The 19152-nt window shown below is 51.8% G+C and overlaps 5 protein-coding genes across 5 annotated transcripts; 2 read left to right on the plus strand and 3 right to left on the minus strand.

Moving 5' to 3' along the window:
- Positions 1-223: 223 nt before the first annotated feature.
- BDP81DRAFT_440654 (uncharacterized protein) lies at positions 224-2744 on the minus strand. Its single transcript, XM_060591534.1, has one exon. The coding sequence runs from the start codon at positions 2463-2465 to the stop codon at positions 369-371; it is 2097 nt and encodes a 698-aa protein (XP_060438691.1). The 5' UTR covers positions 2466-2744; the 3' UTR covers positions 224-368.
- Positions 2745-4930: 2186 nt separating this feature from the next.
- On the plus strand, positions 4931-6019 carry BDP81DRAFT_440656 (kinase-like domain-containing protein). The gene has a single exon (XM_060591535.1). The coding sequence runs from the start codon at positions 5017-5019 to the stop codon at positions 5806-5808; it is 792 nt and encodes a 263-aa protein (XP_060438692.1). The 5' UTR covers positions 4931-5016; the 3' UTR covers positions 5809-6019.
- Positions 5869-6018, minus strand: BDP81DRAFT_440658 (uncharacterized protein; the record flags this gene model as incomplete). The annotated part of the gene is made up of 1 exon (XM_060591536.1): positions 5869-6018. A coding segment is annotated over one exon (150 nt), but the record flags the coding sequence as incomplete, so codon positions are not given.
- Positions 6020-6860: 841 nt separating the features above from the next.
- Positions 6861-7353, plus strand: BDP81DRAFT_411093 (uncharacterized protein; the record flags this gene model as incomplete). The annotated part of the gene is made up of 2 exons (XM_060589152.1): positions 6861-7087; positions 7143-7353. Exons 1-2 carry the CDS (start codon positions 6945-6947, stop codon positions 7351-7353), a joined length of 354 nt encoding a protein of 117 aa, XP_060438694.1. The 5' UTR covers positions 6861-6944.
- Positions 7354-16839: 9486 nt separating this feature from the next.
- On the minus strand, positions 16840-18832 carry BDP81DRAFT_411094 (major facilitator superfamily domain-containing protein). The gene is made up of 4 exons (XM_060589153.1): positions 18438-18832; positions 18321-18372; positions 17988-18248; positions 16840-17916 (listed from the first exon to the last, which is right to left on the minus strand). Exons 1-4 carry the CDS (start codon positions 18681-18683, stop codon positions 16970-16972), a joined length of 1506 nt encoding a protein of 501 aa, XP_060438695.1. The 5' UTR covers positions 18684-18832; the 3' UTR covers positions 16840-16969.
- Between the last annotated feature and the right edge of the window lie 320 nt (positions 18833-19152).

Below are 19152 nucleotides of genomic sequence, written 5' to 3' on the forward strand. Positions count from 1 at the left end.
ATGTAGTTTTCTTTCCAAAATTGGCATACTTCATATCCTATACTTATGTTATATTTTGCAACTTAAAGCTAACGTTTTACTCTAGAATCAGCTGAGTTCTTTCAATCAACACCTACCCCCCTAACATTCAACCAACACCTACCCCATGCATGTCACCCCCCACTTTTCCATTTGGTGAGGATTTCAACCATCACCTAGTAGGTGTTTGTAGTTGCCAGTATGTTAGGGTTAAGTTTAAAACTCTCATGTTGTGATGGTGCATAGCTATGCCGAGAGGCCGAGCTGCGATAGACGAGAACAAAACTATTACAATTATCTTACATAGAGGATAAAGCAGTTCCTGCCAGGCTGAGAAGGCAGAGTGATGTTCAATTTCCCAAGCTTGGCTTCCAAGTGGAATGCTTCCCAAGCCTGTTCTTTACCATCTCAATATCGCCCGAAAAGATTCCCTGAGGTTCAACTTGCTTTGTTGGCCTTTTTGTCAACTTGCTGCCCTTTAGAACCTCCGCCGTCCATCTGCGCTTGTTCGGCACGAGTTGCGTGAGTGCACGCCGAGGTGGTCTTAAGAGCTGCGCCCTTTCAAAGTCGATCACCATGATCCCGTTAATCTCCTTATTAAACACCATGTTTTCCTTCCGCACGTCTTTGTGCACAACACCCTGACAATGAATTGCACCCAATGACTGCATTGCCATCGCTTCCAGGTGCCAATCTCCACCGCTTACGCCCTCTATCGTAGAGAGATCATGTCCTCCCCACGACAGAAATGTCATATGCACCACGTAGACTCGGTGATCGTAATAATAAGTCCTGTTCAGCGGCCGGAGGTCAATGGCCCCAAGAAACACAGGCACATGTGTACCTTGGATAGGCCGTAGACGCTCGTAAACGGCTGCCTCGTGCTCAAGGTCTTTGATGAATGCCCGTACTGTACCCTTGCTGACAAAGGTATAGCTATATGCAAGCAGGCTCACTTTAAACATGACTCCCCGCGCACCGCCTTGTCCTAAAGGTGTTATGCCGTCGTCTAGTGTCTGTTCTAGCTGCTCTCTGAGAAGCTTCACGAATCTAGTGTGGTTGATTGGATGATGAGTATCTGGGCGGTTACTGCTGTGGTCGTGGCGGCGGCCATTGCTCGGCTTCCTACTGTGAAAGAAGTTGTTTGGGCACCCTGAGTCGAGGACTCCGCCGCTAACAAGCCCCAATAAGCACTTCTGGGTGCAATACGGCGTATGTTTGTCGTTTCTTCCCCTTTCTCCACTATCTCGAGGCCGATGCGCTAGGATCCGCTCACTGCGTCGGGTTCCCTGACTACCTTGATCGCCCCGGATTTCGGTGTCCCTTCCGCGTGTCTGCCGCTCCCTTGGAGTGGGTGTGTCTGGTATATCCCGTCTCGACTCGTCCTCAGATGATTCATCCGTGTCCCTCCTTACTTGCTCCCTGGCATGTCCGTCCCTCGTATGTCCTCGCCTCTTCCTTCGGATGAAGCAAGATCTGTCGATATCCTTGTAAGCCTTCGGTTCGTATCCCGGCGAGCTCTCCGGTGGCTGCCTTTCTTCGTCTGGAACTGATCGTAGCGTCGTCTCGAAGTCTTCCGCCCACGTCTTCAGCTTGTCCATAGCTTGGCGCCGCTCATCCTGTCCATGTGGCTGTCGCTCGCCTGGCATACCAAGAGCAATCAGGCTGAAGGCCAGATACTGAGCAACTGCCGTACAGAGGTGGGGATGCTCGGGGTGAGCATCCACCTCCGCAGACGGCTCCGCTAGATGATAGAAGAGTGTCTCGGGCTCGCGCCAGTCAATCTTCAAGAACACGATCGCCTCGCCCGTCGTCAACAAGCCGTGCTCGAGTCCGCCTTCGATCATGTAGTGATAGGTCTGTGAGATGGCGGCTGCCGTAAGTCTCTCCGCATAATACTGGAACCGCGCGTCTGGGTCAACTGATGTAGGGATGGTCTTTCGGTTGACCACCTCTTTATATATATTCATCGGACGCAGACCGAGGCGAAGATGCGGCGCAGTAAGCTTATGCGGTGGTTTATATTCGGAAACGTAGAGCATCGAACGGCTACTCGAGTCGTCGTCGTTTTCGGATCGGTAGACGCAGATCTGATCGGCTCGTAGCTGTTTGAGGTTGACTTTGCTGTTGTGCGGTGTGGAGGGGGGTGTCGATGGGACGTTGCGGTCAACGACTTCCTCGGCTATGTCGCTGATGGCATGCGGGTGGTTCTCGAAGACGATTCCGTTGCCTAGATCGAACGCGCTTTTGACTTTTTCCACCTCCTTGAGCTCGTCCATGATCGTTCGAACGGGGTCCTCGACGCTGTTATGTAGGAAGTACTCGAGGGCCTTTTCGTCAGTGATCTTGCGCTTCGCGATTCTGTTGCCTAGGCCTGACAGAAACGATCGGCTCTCGAAGCGGCGTCCGTGGACGGGAAAAGTGCTGTAGAGGGTGCCGAATACCATGCTCTGTTGCTGCAGGAAGTTGGGCCATGGCTGGAGATTGGTCGGACACCACTTATCCCGCGGATTTGTAATGGAACCCTTGGAGGTCAGTCTACGGTCAGTTTCGACAGTAAATTTGGTGTAAACGAGGGAATGACAGGCAGCGATGTATTCGTCGAGCGAAGTAGGTTGGGTTTGTTGTTCTGCCTCGTCGGCACGCTGTTGTTCTCGCCGTCGTTCTCCTTCTGCCGCCTCAGCGCGTTGTTGTTCTCGCTGTCGTTCGCTTTCTGCCGCCTCAGCGCGTTGTTGTTCTGCCTCAGCGCGTTGTTGTTCTCGCTGTCGTTCGCTTTCTGCCGCCTCAGCGCGTTGTTGTTCTGCCTCAGCGCGTCCCTCGGCTTGTTGCAAAAGCCTGGTCAATTCATCAACACTTCGTCGTTCGCCCATGATGGCTGTGGCTGACGTCCTGATAACGGTCGGTTTCTAGAATTGTTGTTCAACGGGAGAGAAAGCGTTGGCTCAAAGCCTAGCCTTACCATTAGAGTGGATTCTTTTGCGTTACTAGGGGTTACCCTACCCGAGCATTGTCAGCGTGCAGAGGGTGCTGATGCACGAGCCACATCCCTGATATCAGAGTCGTGGCCCGTGCGTGCTGAACTGACTTCCGCTGGTCATTCGCCGATTTGACGTCCATCGTTATTACGAGAGAATGCTGCTCAGGCGCTAGCAGTGCAGCGGGCGAGGCCGGATGTCGATACAGCACAGCAGAATGTCCGTCGAATCGATACAACGCGCCGTGGCCTTCGACGTTTTCAGTATCCTGGCAGGGAGCACCTTACGCAACCGTATGTGACCTATCGAAACGTATACCAAGAGCGAGTGACGATGACGATGCGTTTGTCGCACTGCATGTAGACAATATTGCATCTGGGGAACTGGTGGTGAATACCATCACAATGCCTCGGAACACTACCTGTGTGCCCAGACCCGAAAGGTAAATCAAAGCTGGTTGAAAGCAATGAATGGAGTGGCGCATGAGGAAGCCATGCGTCCTGTGACATCCATCCTTGCTTTAGACGCCAAGTTGCCTTCGGGGCCCGGGCAAAGATAACGGCTGGTCGTGCCTCACATTTACCTGGTGTCGAACTAATTGATCTTTCCTTGCAAAACAAGCCGTATTAGGGCACCCAGGTAACGTCCCGTGATACCAACATCAGCACTCAATCTTATGGGACGTGACACTCCACGAATAGCCTTTATGGGTTTTCACACTGGACGTTCATTCTGGACGGCCATCCTGGAGGAGGCTGACGTTAGAAGAATGCCATCTGAGACGATGTGCTCTCTGATGTAATATAACCGTCGCCTTCTGGTAGGAATGCACATCCATGTCTCAGACATGTAGTTGTCTCCCCTTTCACTGAAAACCTGCCCTCATCATTTCCGAGCTGCTTACATTAATAGTTTTCTTCGTAGCTCTCCCTCAACATCCCAGGTGCCGTACCAACACCATCTCCTTCTCTCCGAATAGAAAATGGTGCAATGTCTGGGTTGAAATCATTTCGGCGACCACAAAGCAAATTTCAAGTCGCTTTAACGCCCCGCTCAAGAATAGCACTCAAAATCGAGACGAAGGTTATAGTCAGCGATGATACTCGCGACTCAATGATCGTTAGCCGGATCGTTTCTCAATCAACGAGATTGTTAGGCGCACATTCATTATATTGTTAGCCCCATGCTTATCAACTACTACGCACGATTTTCTCCAACTAGCGCCGGGCTGGCGGGGTTTGGGATGTCTCTATGCTGGGGTTACTTCCCGTCGTTACCCTGTACATATCAGGGGGGCCACCACTCATTCGCTAGATACGCACACCGATACATACCGATGACCCCCTAATACCTTTGTCACTAACCTGCACCGTGGGCTTTTGTCAACGAAGTCTTGGATGCCTGTTGCAGCGAAATTGCAACGGCTGTGAACCGACGCCAGTCTTTCCCTCTCTACAGACGGTTCCATGTAAACACTCCACTCTTATCTGGACAAACGGTTGGTGTAACACATGTAAGCATCGTCTAGACTGAGTGGGGCAGATGGACACTGGTACTTACCGGTACCGTACCTACTTAAAGTAGCCGCCCCCCCCAACCCTCCAAACGCCTTCTTCTGCGGGGTAATGTTGCTTCACCGCCTCCAAACCAAACGTGCCCCTATAGGCATCACACCCATCTATCTCTGTTGGTTCACGGGGTCGTATACGACAAATAGTGGTAGCAATTATCACTCGTCTGTTGGTGATCCTATTGCTTGTTCTTCTTGTTGTTGTTCTATCTTACATTGTAGGCAGGAGTCGGTCGAAGTAGGTAGTGACGGCCTGTGTGGTTGCCCCACCTTTATCCGGCCGTGATGACTAAGCCAGTTGTCCCACTTCGCCCAGGGCAGGTGCCAGCCAGCCCATGGTACCTACCTATTACTCCTTATCAGCCTTTGCTGTTCCAACAATCTCTTTTTAACCTCCTTCCACCTGAGCTCCTGTAAATGCTCAATCATCACCTCTGAAGTTTGCGCCCTGCAATGTTCGATAATCCTCCAAGACCTAACTCGGCCTTCGATACACAAAATGGTCACGACGATGAAATTCCATCTTTGAACCAAAAGGGCGAGTTTGTCGCGATCGGCTCAACATCCTATGTGGAGCGCTTACCCAATCGTACCATCATCAAGACAGCCTGGCCCGGCGGCGACCGCGCCCAGCAGCGACGCCGCGAAATCGCTACAGAAGCCGAAATATACGATCGTCTTGGTGAACATCCTTGTTTAGTCAAAAAGAAGGACTGGGACCCAGACAAATATATCTTGACCCTGGAAGATATGCCCAACGGAACACTCAAAGACTATCTCGAGTCCCACGCGGACGTGCCTCTGGACCAGCGAAAAAAATGGGTAACTGAAGCTGTTAAGTGCATCCAGCTTCTGCACAGTTCAGTCATCATTCACTGCGACATTGGGCCGCACAATTTCCTCCTGGATGACTGTCTTCGTCTTAAAATCATTGACTTCTCTGGATCCTCCGTTGACGGCTCTTACACTGAGATCAGCCCTGGCACTCGATACGCAGCGCCCACACTGGACCGCTCTTTGCAGTGGACGCCAACAGTCAAAACGGACCTCTTCAGTTTAGGTTCAACGATATACTACATTATGATGGGCAAAGCTCCGTTTGAGGAATTCCAGAGTGAATATGTCCAGAAGATGTACCGCAACCAAGAATTCCCCGACTTGACTGGCATACCTCATGCAGATATAATCCGAAGCTGCTGGTCTCAGGATTCGGAGTCCGTGGATGGGCTGGTTCCTTACGTCTGAGTAGAGGATTGGGACCATGTAACTTGCCAGTTTAAGCAGGATGGGCATGAGGGCTGGGACTGTTGGATCTCTGAGCAGTCGGCAGAAAAGGTGGATCTGGAAGGCGGTATGGGCACTTACAAACGGCCCCTTACATACCACTTCTGAGAGGCCGTGGGCTCTGCCCACAACCTCCTCCTTCCACCTCCAGACGCAGCAATAATAGACCATTATTGACCCTTCGTTCCAACCGTACGGTTGCCCTGCTGACGTGTATACCAACACGTACCATGGCTAGTGCTCGTACTAGAGGCAGCCGGCGTGTTTGACCTCGGTGGGCTTAAGCCCGAGCCACTCATTGGTTGTGGCATCAGGAGACTGTCGTCGCTGGCTTGGGTTGACAGGGTCTGGCTTGATCCCGCCCCTTCTTGTTGACGGGCGCCAGATCTCGTCGTTACTCCTGGTCTCGCCGATATGGGCTCCTCGGGCTCAGCCGCCATCTTGGTCTTCTTCCTTGGCCGCGTGGTGCCCTTTTATGCTTTGGTCGAAGGGCTCGTACTTTACACGTTGGAAGGTATAGTCGTTGGATTGTCGCGCGGGCGTAATTCGCGGGCCGCGGGAATGGATGTGATAGTCGCGCGGGCTGGCCGCGGTTGGTGTACTTGACAGACTTGAAGTCGCGGTTTTGCCGCGAGGAAGTCGGTATAAGTGAAGGGTCCTCCGTCGGTCGTCGGGCGCTCGAGGCGTCTGGCCGGTCGACCGTCGAAGGCGTTGCTGACGTGATAGACACCTACCTCTCGTGAGTAGTCAAGGAGCCACGATTCCTCTATCCCGTCCGGTATTAGAGGGTCGTCTCTTCTGTTTCGCGGGATGCCTTGCTGATCTGCGATAGTGGAATTTAACCACTGATCAGTGTTGGTATCCCTATCACAGGGATGTTGGTTCGAACCGTAGGGTCCTGTGGGTGACGAAGTATCAATATCTCTGTATTGACTGATTCTGCGTAAGGAGTAAAAGGGAGATTCCAACCGGAGGTTGGGTGGGTAGTCGAGGTCTAAGTATACTCCCTCGAGGTGGCCCATGCTCTGCCCCTACTCGCGGCCGAATTGGACTTCCAATCCGACAAAAACATCACCGAAACGGAAAAGCTCGCAGAGATGAAGGCGGATGGCACAGTGACGAAGCGCATCTACGAGTACCTATCGCTCAGCAGAAGACCGCTCACTCATTACGACACCACAATCTTCAAAATCATGGCCGCCCGGGATTGTATACTAACTTATGACCACGTTTTTGACCGGTAAGTAGCGTGGTAAAGCTATTTGCTTTGCGGTATATGCTAACTATACTCCAAGGTACGCTGCGAAGCTCATGTTCTCTCAGAGTGCTCAGCTGGTTAGAGCCATGATAAAGGAAAACCATACTGTGATCGAGAAGTGGCCGTTCAGATTGAAGCTGCGGCCCCGACAGACTGGCGCCCAGGAGGAGTTTGACCGCCTCCTAGGAGGAGGAGTTTTAAGTAAGGAGCGTTACGTGGAATGGAAGAGGATTGAAGCATTAGGATGAGGTGTGGAAGATAGCTACAGATCAGGGAGAAGGCAGTAGACTTATGGAATAGTCCTTCCACCCATGGGAGCATGAGAGCGGCGAAATACAATGCTTTTAGACGACAGTTTTGCTATCCGGGCAGACCCACCTTTCCCACCCATCGTAGCGTCTGGTTCATTGGAGTTTTCTTTTGGCCCGCGCGTCCCGCAATAGCCGTAACTAGCGCAAACACCCCGCATTTTGACGGGCAATTTGACTACTTCGACTTCTACTGCTTATGTAAAGTTGTATAATTCGACATTATGTTGGCTTTTGTTGCGGTAATCGAGAGATCACGTCGAATCTCGATTTTGGTCAAAATTGGCTTGACTACGGCCTCCAATTGGTCAATTGAGCGGGTCAGATATTCCCCGGCGCCGTAGATGCCGGCGGCTACCTAGCGCCTCGTCTGCTGCGTCTCTTCGCCGCGTGGACGTCTCCTCCAACCGTAATGCAGTCCTGGACAGTTTCTTGCGGTGGCTCGGCTGTCAATTCGTCCTCTGTATCATACTCGTACGCTGAACGGTTGCGACGAATGCCCGCCCGTACTAACCGTGGCGCTGAATTGCCGACCTTGCGAGGTGGTCTGGGCTGACTGCTGCGCGGCGGAGCGGTAGCGCTGCGTCTTGGGTGGAAGTAGTAAGTACGTACTTGAAAGGTGGAAATTGCGAGCTTGGGCCAGCGCGGCAAGTGCGGAGGGTGGACCGACGAAGGTGCGCTAAGTTTACTGAACGCTGATTGGCTTACAAGGCCACATTAAACTGGATTACTGCCCGGATAGCAAAACTCTTTACGAGTCACTTGGCAGACATATGTACTGTGCACAGGGTTCATCCAGATTTCTTGTAGACGGAATCTGCTAGTTATGATAAGCAATGATGCGTTACGCAAAATATGCGATTCGCCTCTGGCTAATAAGCTTATCTGTTAACGAGTTTCGCGTTTAGCCTCCTGTCAACAAACGCAGATAAGCGGCGGATCTATGTTTAGCGTATGGGTAATAGCCTATAGGGGGTGAGGGGATAGCTACTGGTATGCTTTGGTACGTGTCTGGGTAGAATATGGACGGTCATTAGAACTAATCCCTGGCTGAGCTAAATGTGGATCGTATGAGCAGAGGTAATGAACAGGGATACCTACTCTTGATCGTCGAAAAGGCTCTTCTCGTTGCCGGAAACGTTTCTGGGAAGGCCGACTCCTCTGCGCGTCACCAAGCCACATCCTGCTCGTCCGGGCAGATGTGAGCCTTCTCAATTGAGACGGTATAACATAGCAGATAGTAATCACTTCTCGAGCTAGAAACGCATCTTAGTGCGCACTAATAGTGACGCAGGGCACCCGTAGCTGGTCCAGGACGAGGCAGATGGGCAGGTTTGCTTGATCAGAACGATTGGTCATGACCAGAATCTTCGAACGATCAAATTTTCTCAGTATCGGGACAATCCAGACCCAATATAAATGCATTGAACAATTATATATAACGTGAATGATAAGCGAGTGAGACAGACAAGCGAGTGAGACACAAAACTGCGCCGATGATGCTTCAACACAAATGGAGACGTTTCTTCCACAACACATCATGGCATCCAGAAGTAATGAGTCAGGCATACAGCTGGCCCTTCAAGCTATCAGAATCAATCCAGAGCTTAGTGCACGGGCTGCAGCTACGATCTACTCGGTCAGCCATGCAACATTGAGTCGACGATTGAAGGGCTCTACATCTCGAAGCGACAGGATACCGAACTCGAGGAATCTTACTTTGCTAGAAGAGCAGACGTTAGTTGATCACATCTCGATCTAGATGCCCGATCATTCCCTCCCCGGATCCGTGGTGTGGAAGAAATGGCTGATCGACTGCTTGCTGATCGCGACGCGCCTCCGGTTGGGAAGTGTTGGTTCACGGGGTCGTATACGACAAATAGTGGTAGCAATTATCACTCGTCTGTTGGTGATCCTATTGCTTGTTCTTCTTGTTGTTCTTCTATCTTACATTGTAGGCAGGAGTCGGTCGAAGTAGGTAGTGACGGCCTGTGTGGTTGCCCCACCTTTATCCGGCCGTGATGACTAAGCCAGTTGTCCCACTTCGCCCAGGGCAGGTGCCAGCCAGCCCATGGTACCTTCCCATTACTCCTTATCAGCCTTTGCTGTTCCAACACTGGGAACTCTCTCTCTTTGTGGCTGATAAGGACGGATTCAGGCTTATTCGTACACAAGGTAACAACAGTTACCGACCAACTCCTCCTCTATACCTCCATATCACGTACGTGTGACCCATCCTTCCATACGTATCTTCGCGTTGTTGTTAGTGATGAGTCCTTCCAATGCTCGGTTTGGCGATGCCTTGGTGAATCCGTCGGCTGGGTTATCGTCGCCGTAGATCCACCGTACTTCACAAAGTTCGCGTCGCTCGTAGGACTGTCTCAGTGCCATAATGTCTATCATAAGTCGCTTCTCCTGAGTAGTGCCGAGTTTGACCAGGCACTCGTATAGGGAATATGAATCCGTACACGCGATCGTAGGGATAATTGGCGTACCAAGTTTATCAGTGACCATCGCGATAGTCGAGGAGATAGCGTATGCCATATCGACTCCAGCGACCATACCGTAGACCTCGGAGGCCAGTACGCTTCGCGTCACGCGCTTTGACTTCGTCGATGAGAAGTGGATGATATTGCCGTGGATAGCAAAGTTGCCATTGTCATCATCAAGGTCTTCGTTAGCGAGGATAATAACGAATCCCAATTGTGAGGTAAGATCGCTATTATTAGCGAATGAACCGTCGACGAATATGAAGAGTTTAGCAGTTGCTAAGTCGAGTGGGATGAAGTGCAGCCCGCGGTCAAGCGAGTCCATCTGCCATTTGAGGCGACGGTTGAGCGCCTTGATATTCTCATCATTGGGCTCCTTGTGCTGGGCCGCGGTCGATAGGTCGAAGCATGCTTCCGGTTGGCAGATCGAAGCAATATACGCGCCGCGGGCGCGTTGCTGGACGTAATCCTGCTGGGCAGTGGGTGAAGTTGCGTCGATGAGTTGCAGCTTCGTACCCTGTCCCTTCTGGATGAGGGTGATAGATGTATCAGTTGCTGAGGTTAGTGATACGATACCTCCGTTGAAGACGAGCTGCTCTGTAGCAGTGAGAAAAGCTTTTTCCTTGGCGGAGAATTTCGCCTTGGCGAGCTCGTTGTTCTCTCGTTCGGAAAATCGGGTGTCCGTGAGTCCGATAGTGTCGTCTGTTTGCATACCGATGAGGGCGAAGTCTGGGTTTTCGTCGGATGACAACAGAAGGCAAGGGTCGTATGAAGTAGTCATCATCTGGAGATTCTCTCTGTGATGGCGACTATACGTTGCCCACCAGTGGGTGCCTGCCTCTGCGAGTCCGTATAATGGCTTAACGACCTTCATGATGGTGCCGTTAGGGTAGTTGCGACGTATCTCGTTGGGTATGCGCGCGTAGATGCTGCGATTTAGCTGCGAGGTGGATTGAACGTACGCCTGCGTGATGTCACGGAGCCATAGTTGCTTCCCGTCGCGTAGTAGGGTGGGTGTGAGTGCGAGAATGAGTCGCTGGCTGGCTCGTTGTATGGTTGGAGACTGGGTAAGGATTGCTTCCTTCCCATCATCGGCATAACCTTGGATAACCAAGCGCGACTTCTCGTAGGGCTTTTCCGTGGTCTTGCCCTTTACCTCGTTGACGATACGTGATTTGAACACGCGGTCGGTGTGAATGGCAGGGTCGAAGAGGATGAATTCAAATACGCCGTGTTCGATGAGGCTGTCGATTTCGTTCTTCGTTGCCAGCTCGAACGGTGGGCCTGGCGTAGTGATGATGCCCTTGTCGCGTAGTTGCTGAGCGAGCTCTCTGTCAGCTGCCTCTTTCTGCGAAAGGAAGGAGAAAGGGACGTCTGTTTCTTGCAATAGTACGTCGGCATAGAGATGTATGTTTTTATGAGGTCGTCCTCGCGTGCGGCGGGGGGGTTGGGGAGTCGCTATAGAGACTACGTCTCTGGGAGTAGTGGCGACGGTAATAGTATCTTCAGTATAACCGCCATCATCATCAGCATCAGTATCGGCGGTCGGTTGGGGAACCGCGTCGCCTGTAGTGGTTTCCCCGTTGTCTTCGTAATACGGCTTCACTGTAGTTGATCGGAATTTTCGCGGGCCGTTGGCGTCAACGGTGCAGTCTTCGTTGTCGACTGCGAGAAGGCGGTGAGGGCCAGACCAGCCTTTGCCCTCGCGCCAGACGCGTACCTGTGAGCCGATCGCGAGGTCCTTCAGCGTAGAGGTATCTGGGCCGTTACGCGCCTCGAGGGCCGCGTTGACCTGCTGTTTCGCGTGGTATCTGCGAAGGTCGTCGCTGGCCTTGCGTACGGCAGCTGCGCGTTTGATGATGTCAGGTGACGGGGCAGAGTCAGCGGTCATTCGTGGGTAGGCGCCAAATACCAAAAGGGTAGGTATAATGCCGTCAGGGCCGGCAGTATCGTTAATGGCCTTTATAGCGCTTTGGAGGGCTGCTTCGCGTGTGATAGATGGGCATTCCTTGCGTATGATTTCGTAGGCGCGTCGGAGTACTGCGTGATATCTCTCGACTTTTCCAATGCTGTGATGTGCCTCTACAGGGACGATCTTGACCTCGACTCCCATTGCATGGGCCTCACGGCGAAATTCAGTCGCGGTGAAGTTACGCCCGGCGTCTGTAGTGATCCAGTCCGGAGGTCCCTGGTAGACGTCAATCCAGTATAGGCGGAGGGCTTCCCATGTGGTCTTGGCCGAAATGTCGTGTAAGAAGCAGGCTGCGTTAAAGGCAGTTGCAGAGTCGATCACATGAAGTACGGGTTGGTCACCGTCAAGATACATGATATCAACTATCACCTCGTAGTTGAATGCGCACTCATCTCGGAGGTTGAACTTGAATCGCGTGGGGCTCTTGCCGTTCATTTGGCACTGGTGGCAGTGCTTGGTTAGTTGCTCGATGGCTCTGATCTCCACGTCGTTGTGGCCAGCCTCGTGAAGAACCTTGTGAAGTCGCTGGACCGATGGGTGACCGAATCGGCGATGAAGTCTTCGTAACTCTACGTCAGTGAGATGGTTGCTCGAAAGGCTACGTTCAGGTGGTCCAAGTAGCATCCATGGATGGCCCCATTTGCGTATGACTGGTATCACAACGTTGCCTTGTTGCATGGTGTTGGCAAGGTTGTTAAAGTGGATGAGCAGACGGTCCATATCAGCAAGGCAGAGAAGGAACGGGGTATTGGTTGGTACCAAGTGAAATTCGATGGGTCCGAAAGGTGTGGCCACAGTGACCGTACCCCTCGAAGAGATGGGGTTGCCGTTGCCGAACCGAATACTGGCGTTGCCGGCGGTCGTAGTGTTGATAGTTGCCTCTGGTTGGATTCGTCGAAGGGCAACTGCCTGCGGGTGACCGGCAGTGGAAAAACCAGATGCTCCGGTATCCGGCATGATACCTTGAAAGACTTCCGCAGAGTACCGGTCAAGTGTGAATGCGGCGGCTGCTTCCTTCGTTGCGTGGTCGTATGGGTCAGACTTCGTCAACTGATGATATACTGACTGGTCTGCGAGGTTGGCGGCGACTGCATTGCCGTCAAGGGCTAGGCTGCCGAAGAACGCGGTGCTTGTGAGGAAGGTATTGCCCTGCTCTTCTCCGTGTTTTTCGCCGCTGGCTTGGAGGCATTGGTGGAGGTCCTCATCCTCCTCAGCCTCACTCGTGGGATCGGTTCCTTCATACGCCGTGAGGAAGGCGTTGTAGGCGGTTGACGAGGTATCTCGTACGTCGCGGTTGCTTTTGTATCGCTCATATGCCTTTTGGCGATCTTCAATTGAGTGCTCGGTTGACCAACAGCCGGTTCGTTTGCACACGAAACACTTCCTGCTGCCGCGGCCGCCACTTTTGATATCAGACTCCTTCATGGCCCGGCCGTGGTGGTTGTTGCCGAATCGGTTGTTGCGTCCCTGACCGCGATAGGTGCGGTCGACCCAATGTTGGTCGATACGGTCGGGTTGTTGGGTGAGGTATTGGTTATGCTGTTCGATCCTTATTGCAGTGTTCACTGCCGATCGCAACTGGTTACAGACTCCTTCCAATGTTGGTGAGGGGTTGTATAGGCATAATTGACATTCTTTGATTCCGGAACAAGCATTGAGGAGCTGGGTGCGTAAGACTTCGTCAGAGTGGTAGCTGTCAGGTAGTGCCCGTTGTATGAGGGCGAGCTTCTCGATGAGGTCGTCAAGGACTTGAGTCTTTGATTTGTCAGGGTGTTTCTGCGTAATACGGTCGAAAGTCGTTTCACGCCATTCAGAGAGGTAACCCTGGAGCTTCTCTTCGTTCTCAAAATACCCTTTGACGTTGTCGACCATCGTATCGAAGTCACGGATGCCTCTGCCGCAGAGACGGTTGGCGTAGAAGATAGACGCCTTGCCGCGGAGCATAATCGAGAAGGCAGGAGCCAGCTGGTGCTCCTCAATACCTACCTTGCTGCAGTTGTCGCGGAAGAGGTTCATCTTGAGGTCGAATACGTCATACATCTCACCGCTGTATTTCATATCGTCAGTGACCAGCTTGGAGAGGTCACTTAGCTGCCGCGACGACGGTTGGGTAGTGGGAGTAGCCTGGCGGTCTCGTGACCACGGTAGGTAGTCTTCATGTTGCCGATAGTCGATAATGGGTGAGGGATGTGGAGAATGCCGTGGGGTTGACGGCTTCGAAATCGCTGGTTGACGTGAAGTGTGATGGGATCGCGGTGTGTCGAGGTTGTGAGGGTTTCGGTTGGCAGCGTAGTTGGCAGCAAGTTGCTTGGCGACCATCTCATTCATCTCGTGGTCTGCCTGTGCCTTCGCTGCGCGCGCCTCATTGTTCATTCGCTGTCGCTCCGCTGGGCTGATGTATCCTCGCGTGATATCTGCGAGGAAGCCTGGTTGTTGCTCAACAAGGTCGTTGAAGTCCTTCGCCTTGGCGCGTATTTCTTCGACTTCTTCACCAGTCCATGGATGAAAATCTTCGCCTTCAAGGACAGCGACGAGGTTGGGGGCAACGCGAGAGCGGTCACGTGGGGTGTAAACTCCGCGATAGAGTAGGAAGTCGCGAAAAATACCGAGGGGCCTCGTCGAGGCGGCGTTAAATAGGTCTGTGTCCCATCCATCGAATTCTCGCTGGAAGGAGAGCCATAAGTCGCGGCCATAGAGCCCTTGCTCGGTCCAATTGGCTGTGTGCCATGACATGAACGTTGAGATACGTATCGGGTTACGCTCGTTGAGAAGAATGTCGTCATGGTTGAAGTAGGCCGGGTCGGTGTACTTATGTATCGCAGGAAGGATGTGAAGCTCACCTAGCTGCGAGGGTATAGATGACGGTTGTGCCATGGTGATGATGAAGTTGGCTGTTCGAGTTAGTCTGTTGGGGTGTTTTGGTAGCAATCGCTGCGCAATCTGCGCGTAAGATGAGAAGGTGAAGTGTATGAAATGGAGTATCGCGGCCACGCAGAGGTCTCTTCCGACGGTACCAGGTACGGAGGGATTCTCGTCTGCAAAGGTAGTCGTGATAGCGTGATAGACGCACTCGCGCTCGGGCTGCTGAGGCCGGAGGGAGTTTTGAGGTTCTCGTGGACTTTCGTGAAGTAGTCGACGTTACTGCTCGTTAGCAGCTGCGCGGGTTTTCAGGCCGGCGAGCTCTCTTCGTGGTATTACCTTATTAATCTGTGGTGATTCGTGAGAAGTCAACCACTGATCAGTGTTGGTTCACGGGTTCGTATACGACAAATAGTGGTAGCAATTATCACTCGTCTGTTGGTGATCCTATTGCTTGTTCTTCTTGTTGTTCTTCTATCTTACATTGTAGGCAGGAGTCGGTCGAAGTAGGTAGTGACGGCCTGTGTGGTTGCCCCACCTTTATCCGGCCGTGATGACTAAGCCAGTTGTCCCACTTCGCCCAGGGCAGGTGCCAGCCAGCCCATGGTACCTTCCCATTACTCCTTATCAGCCTTTGCTGTTCCAACAGGAAGCGCTGGGCCTTAAACTTCGTCAAACGACAACCACAATTGCGGACGCGGTTTTTTCGGAGGTACGACTACAAGAGGGCCCAATGCGAGGATGCAGAGGCTATTCGCGGCTGGTTCGCTCTTGTGAAGAACACAATCGCGAAGTATGGTATCGATGAGTTTGATATCTACAACTTTGATGAGACTGGCTTTATGATGGGCCAGATTGCATCTGGCATGGTTGTCACAAGTACTGAAAGGCGTTCAAACACAAAAATGGCGCAGCCTGGTAATCGAGAATGGGTTACAGTGATTCAAGCCATCAACTCGCAAGGCTATAACGTCCCGCCGTACATCATCGTTGCAGGCCAATATCACCTCTCAACCTGGTATACAGAGTCAGGTTTCCCGGACGACTGGGTCATTGCGACGTCAGAAAACGGATGGACAACAAATGAAAGAGGCCTAGATTGGATCCAGCACTATGATCGTCATACGAAAACACGTTTGAGAGGCCAATATCGCCTCCTCGTCGTCGACGGGCACGAAAGTCACCACTCAACAGACTTCGAGCTATATTGCAAGGCAAACAAGATCGTTACACTTTGTATGCCGCCTCATTCGTCTCATCTACTCCAGCCCCTTGACGTTGGGTGCTTTGGTCCGCTAAAGACGGCGTATGGGCAACAAATTGAGGATAAGATGCGGCGGGGCATAACCCACATCTCAAAGGAGGACTTCTTTCCTGCATATCGCAGCGCATTTAGTCAAGCGATGACTGAAAAAAACATCCAAGGGGGTTTTAGAGGAGCTGGGCTTGTTCCTCTGAGTGCAGAAAGCGTCCTATCAAAGCTGGATATCCGGCTACACACTCCAACGCCTCCAGCATCACTACCACAGACACCTCCGCCTTGGGTTTCAAGGACACCAAACAACCCAGTAGAGGCAAGCTCTCAATCCAACTTTATTAAGAGTCGGATCACTCGTCACCAAAGCAGCTCCCCAACCTCTATTTGCGAGGCTGTTGAACGACTTTCTAAAGGTACAAGAGGCATCATGCACCAAGTAGCCTTACTTAGATCTGAGGTACAGATTCTTAGAGACGAGAATAACCAACTCAGTCGACGACGGAGAACTAAGAAAACACGCCTACAACATGGAGGAAGTCTTACTGTAGCTGACGCAGCAGATATACAGTCACAGAAAGATGTGACTGCGCAGGTTCAGGAGGACATGCGTCGTACTAGTGGTCGCAAACTGAGGGCCGAGACAGGTCAGCGACGGTGTGGCGTTTGTGGTCACCCGGGACACAATTCACGAACGTGCCAGTTTATTGAAGAGATGTCTGAAGATGAGGATTATGAGTAGTTTGAATTGAATTGATGCTGTTGATGTTGATATGGAAGCCAGTTTATCTCATCGGCGCAGTTTTGTGTCTCACTCACTTGTCTGTCTCACTCGCTTATCATTCACGTTATTCTTTCCAAGCTCATTTACCTATATACAGGACATTTCAGTCACTTTGATTGTACAAGGCAGGCTCAAGCTCTCAGCCATGCACATTGTGTCATTACACTTACGCACCCCCTTAATCCCTCGAAGAAGTATCAAGAAAGTTCATCAATATGTTCACCTGACTCTTGATTCCGTTGTCCGACTGGTTCTCCGTCTCTGGTGCGAAGATACTTGAAGATGATGGGAAGGGCTGCGGCGAGGATAGCGGCAGTGCCAAGAACAGCGTTGGAGGCTGCGAACCCTTTCAGATTGCGCGGGCCTTCTGACGCGGGCCATAAATAGCTCCCATAGATGTAACTGGTGTGGCCAAAGGAGTTGACAAACGCAATGGCGATGGATCGCTTCCGCTCGGGCTTAGCCATGACCTCGCTCGTCCAGTTCAGAATCAGTGGCACTGTCGTGAACGTGCCTCCAATGAGAAAACACATCATGACGTACTTAACAATGTTGTTCCGAACGACGATGGCGATGAGGCATGACAGTGCAGAAATGGAAAGCAGACCGGTAATGTGCCATCTGCGATCTTGGTACTTATCCGATGTCCATGACCAGAATAGCTGAAACACAGCGCCACACGCCCAGATGGGAACTGTCATCCATTGTGCAGTGATACTGGTATATCCAAGTCCCTTGAGCATCGTGGGTATGAAGTATGAAATCGTCAAGCCTAGAATATTGCAGGCGTAGAGAATCAGGAAGATCCAAGTTCTGCCGTCCTTGAGGACTGCTGCAAAGGCCTGGATTGGTGTCAGGCCATCATCCTCAGGTTGTACAGATGCACTTTGGTCGTGTAGAATGCGGACGTGACCAAGGAGTCGTTGTTCGTGAGTCAGCAATTTGGAGTTGCGGGGGTAGTCTGGGAGCACAAAGTAGAGTCCGAATCCGCAAGCAACGGTGACAACACCCTCAATCAGGAGAAGCCATCGCCAGCCTGATATTCCACGGGCTCCCTCTAGTCGCGAGATGACCGCTCCGGCCATTATCCCACCGAGTGCAGGTGCAACACAGCCTGACGTATAAAAAATACAGAATCGTTTGCCTGGAAACCGAAAAGGTTAGTTGCAAGTCAAATAGTGTTTTGTAGTTAGTGCTGAATCGTGGAACGCTTACCAACTTCTTTCTTAGTATACCAGCAGGTCAGAAGAAAGAGAGCACCGGGAAACAAGCCAGCCTCGATCGCGCCAAGAAAGAATCGACCGGCAAGAAACGAGGATGCGGTACTACTCTGGGACATCCCGATAATTACACTGCCCCATACGACGCAGATTGTGGGCAGGTAGATCGAAGGCTTGATTTTCATCAGTAGCATGTTCGAGGGTACTTCGAATAGGACGTAGGCGACGAAGAAAAGAGACACAAGGAGCGAGTATTCTGGAATTAGCAATGAAGATTAGCGTTAGATTCCGTGATTTCATATGCGAATCAACGACGGGCATGACTAACGGTTGTCGCTGAGCCCAAGGTCCTCGCTCAGTCCTGCGGCATTGGCATTGGCCTTAGCATCCAAGTCAGCTGAAACCCCATGATACAAGTTACCATGTACGATAAATAAGTACATACAATGTTGCCTCGGTCAAGATACGCGAGAATGTACATCCACCAGAGCAGCGGAAGCAAGACCATGTCGGCCTTCCTAACAAGCCGCTTTTCTTCTGCAGTTCCTGGCACATAACACTGGAGGGCTGCAAGAATTTCTGCATCTTCTAACGAAAGTTCGTTGGCAGCCGTATTGCCATTTTTCATGCTGTAGTTGGACGCAACATCTTGAGCCTTTAGGTCCAAGTCTCTAGATGCTGCTCGATTCATCGCAAAGCGAGGCTGACAAAAGTGCGATGAACTGTGATGATAATGAGCGGATATTGATGTCCTGAGAGGAGATGACGGGATAATAACTTCGAATTCCCGGTCGTCGTTGGCATGGAATAGGATGCTATTGGAGCTGACTCTTCTTCCAGAAGAAAGAAACAGGAGCCGTGATGCAGGTTTATAGAGGATGGTAGCCTGTCCCGAGATGGGGGGAGGGGGGGGGGGGGAGCGGAGGATAACGATAGCGGTAGATAAGCCGGGGCGCGGGGGATCCGCTCTGCCAAGGGTCTACCTGTCCCGACAGTCTCGAGATAAGCCCGCACTGTAAGTCGACGGCGAACAAGTCAATGTTGTCTTTTCATAGCCGGTCCAAGCCAGAGTACAGCGTGCCGGTCAGCAGGCCGCCATTGCGACCGTTGCTTGGCTATCTCAAACATGGCACTTTTTCTATAGAACAATGAAACACCAA

This window comes from Colletotrichum phormii (assembly GCF_030913505.1).
Source record: "Colletotrichum phormii strain CBS 102054 chromosome Unknown BDP81scaffold_33, whole genome shotgun sequence".
Taxonomy (NCBI): domain Eukaryota; kingdom Fungi; phylum Ascomycota; class Sordariomycetes; order Glomerellales; family Glomerellaceae; genus Colletotrichum; species Colletotrichum phormii.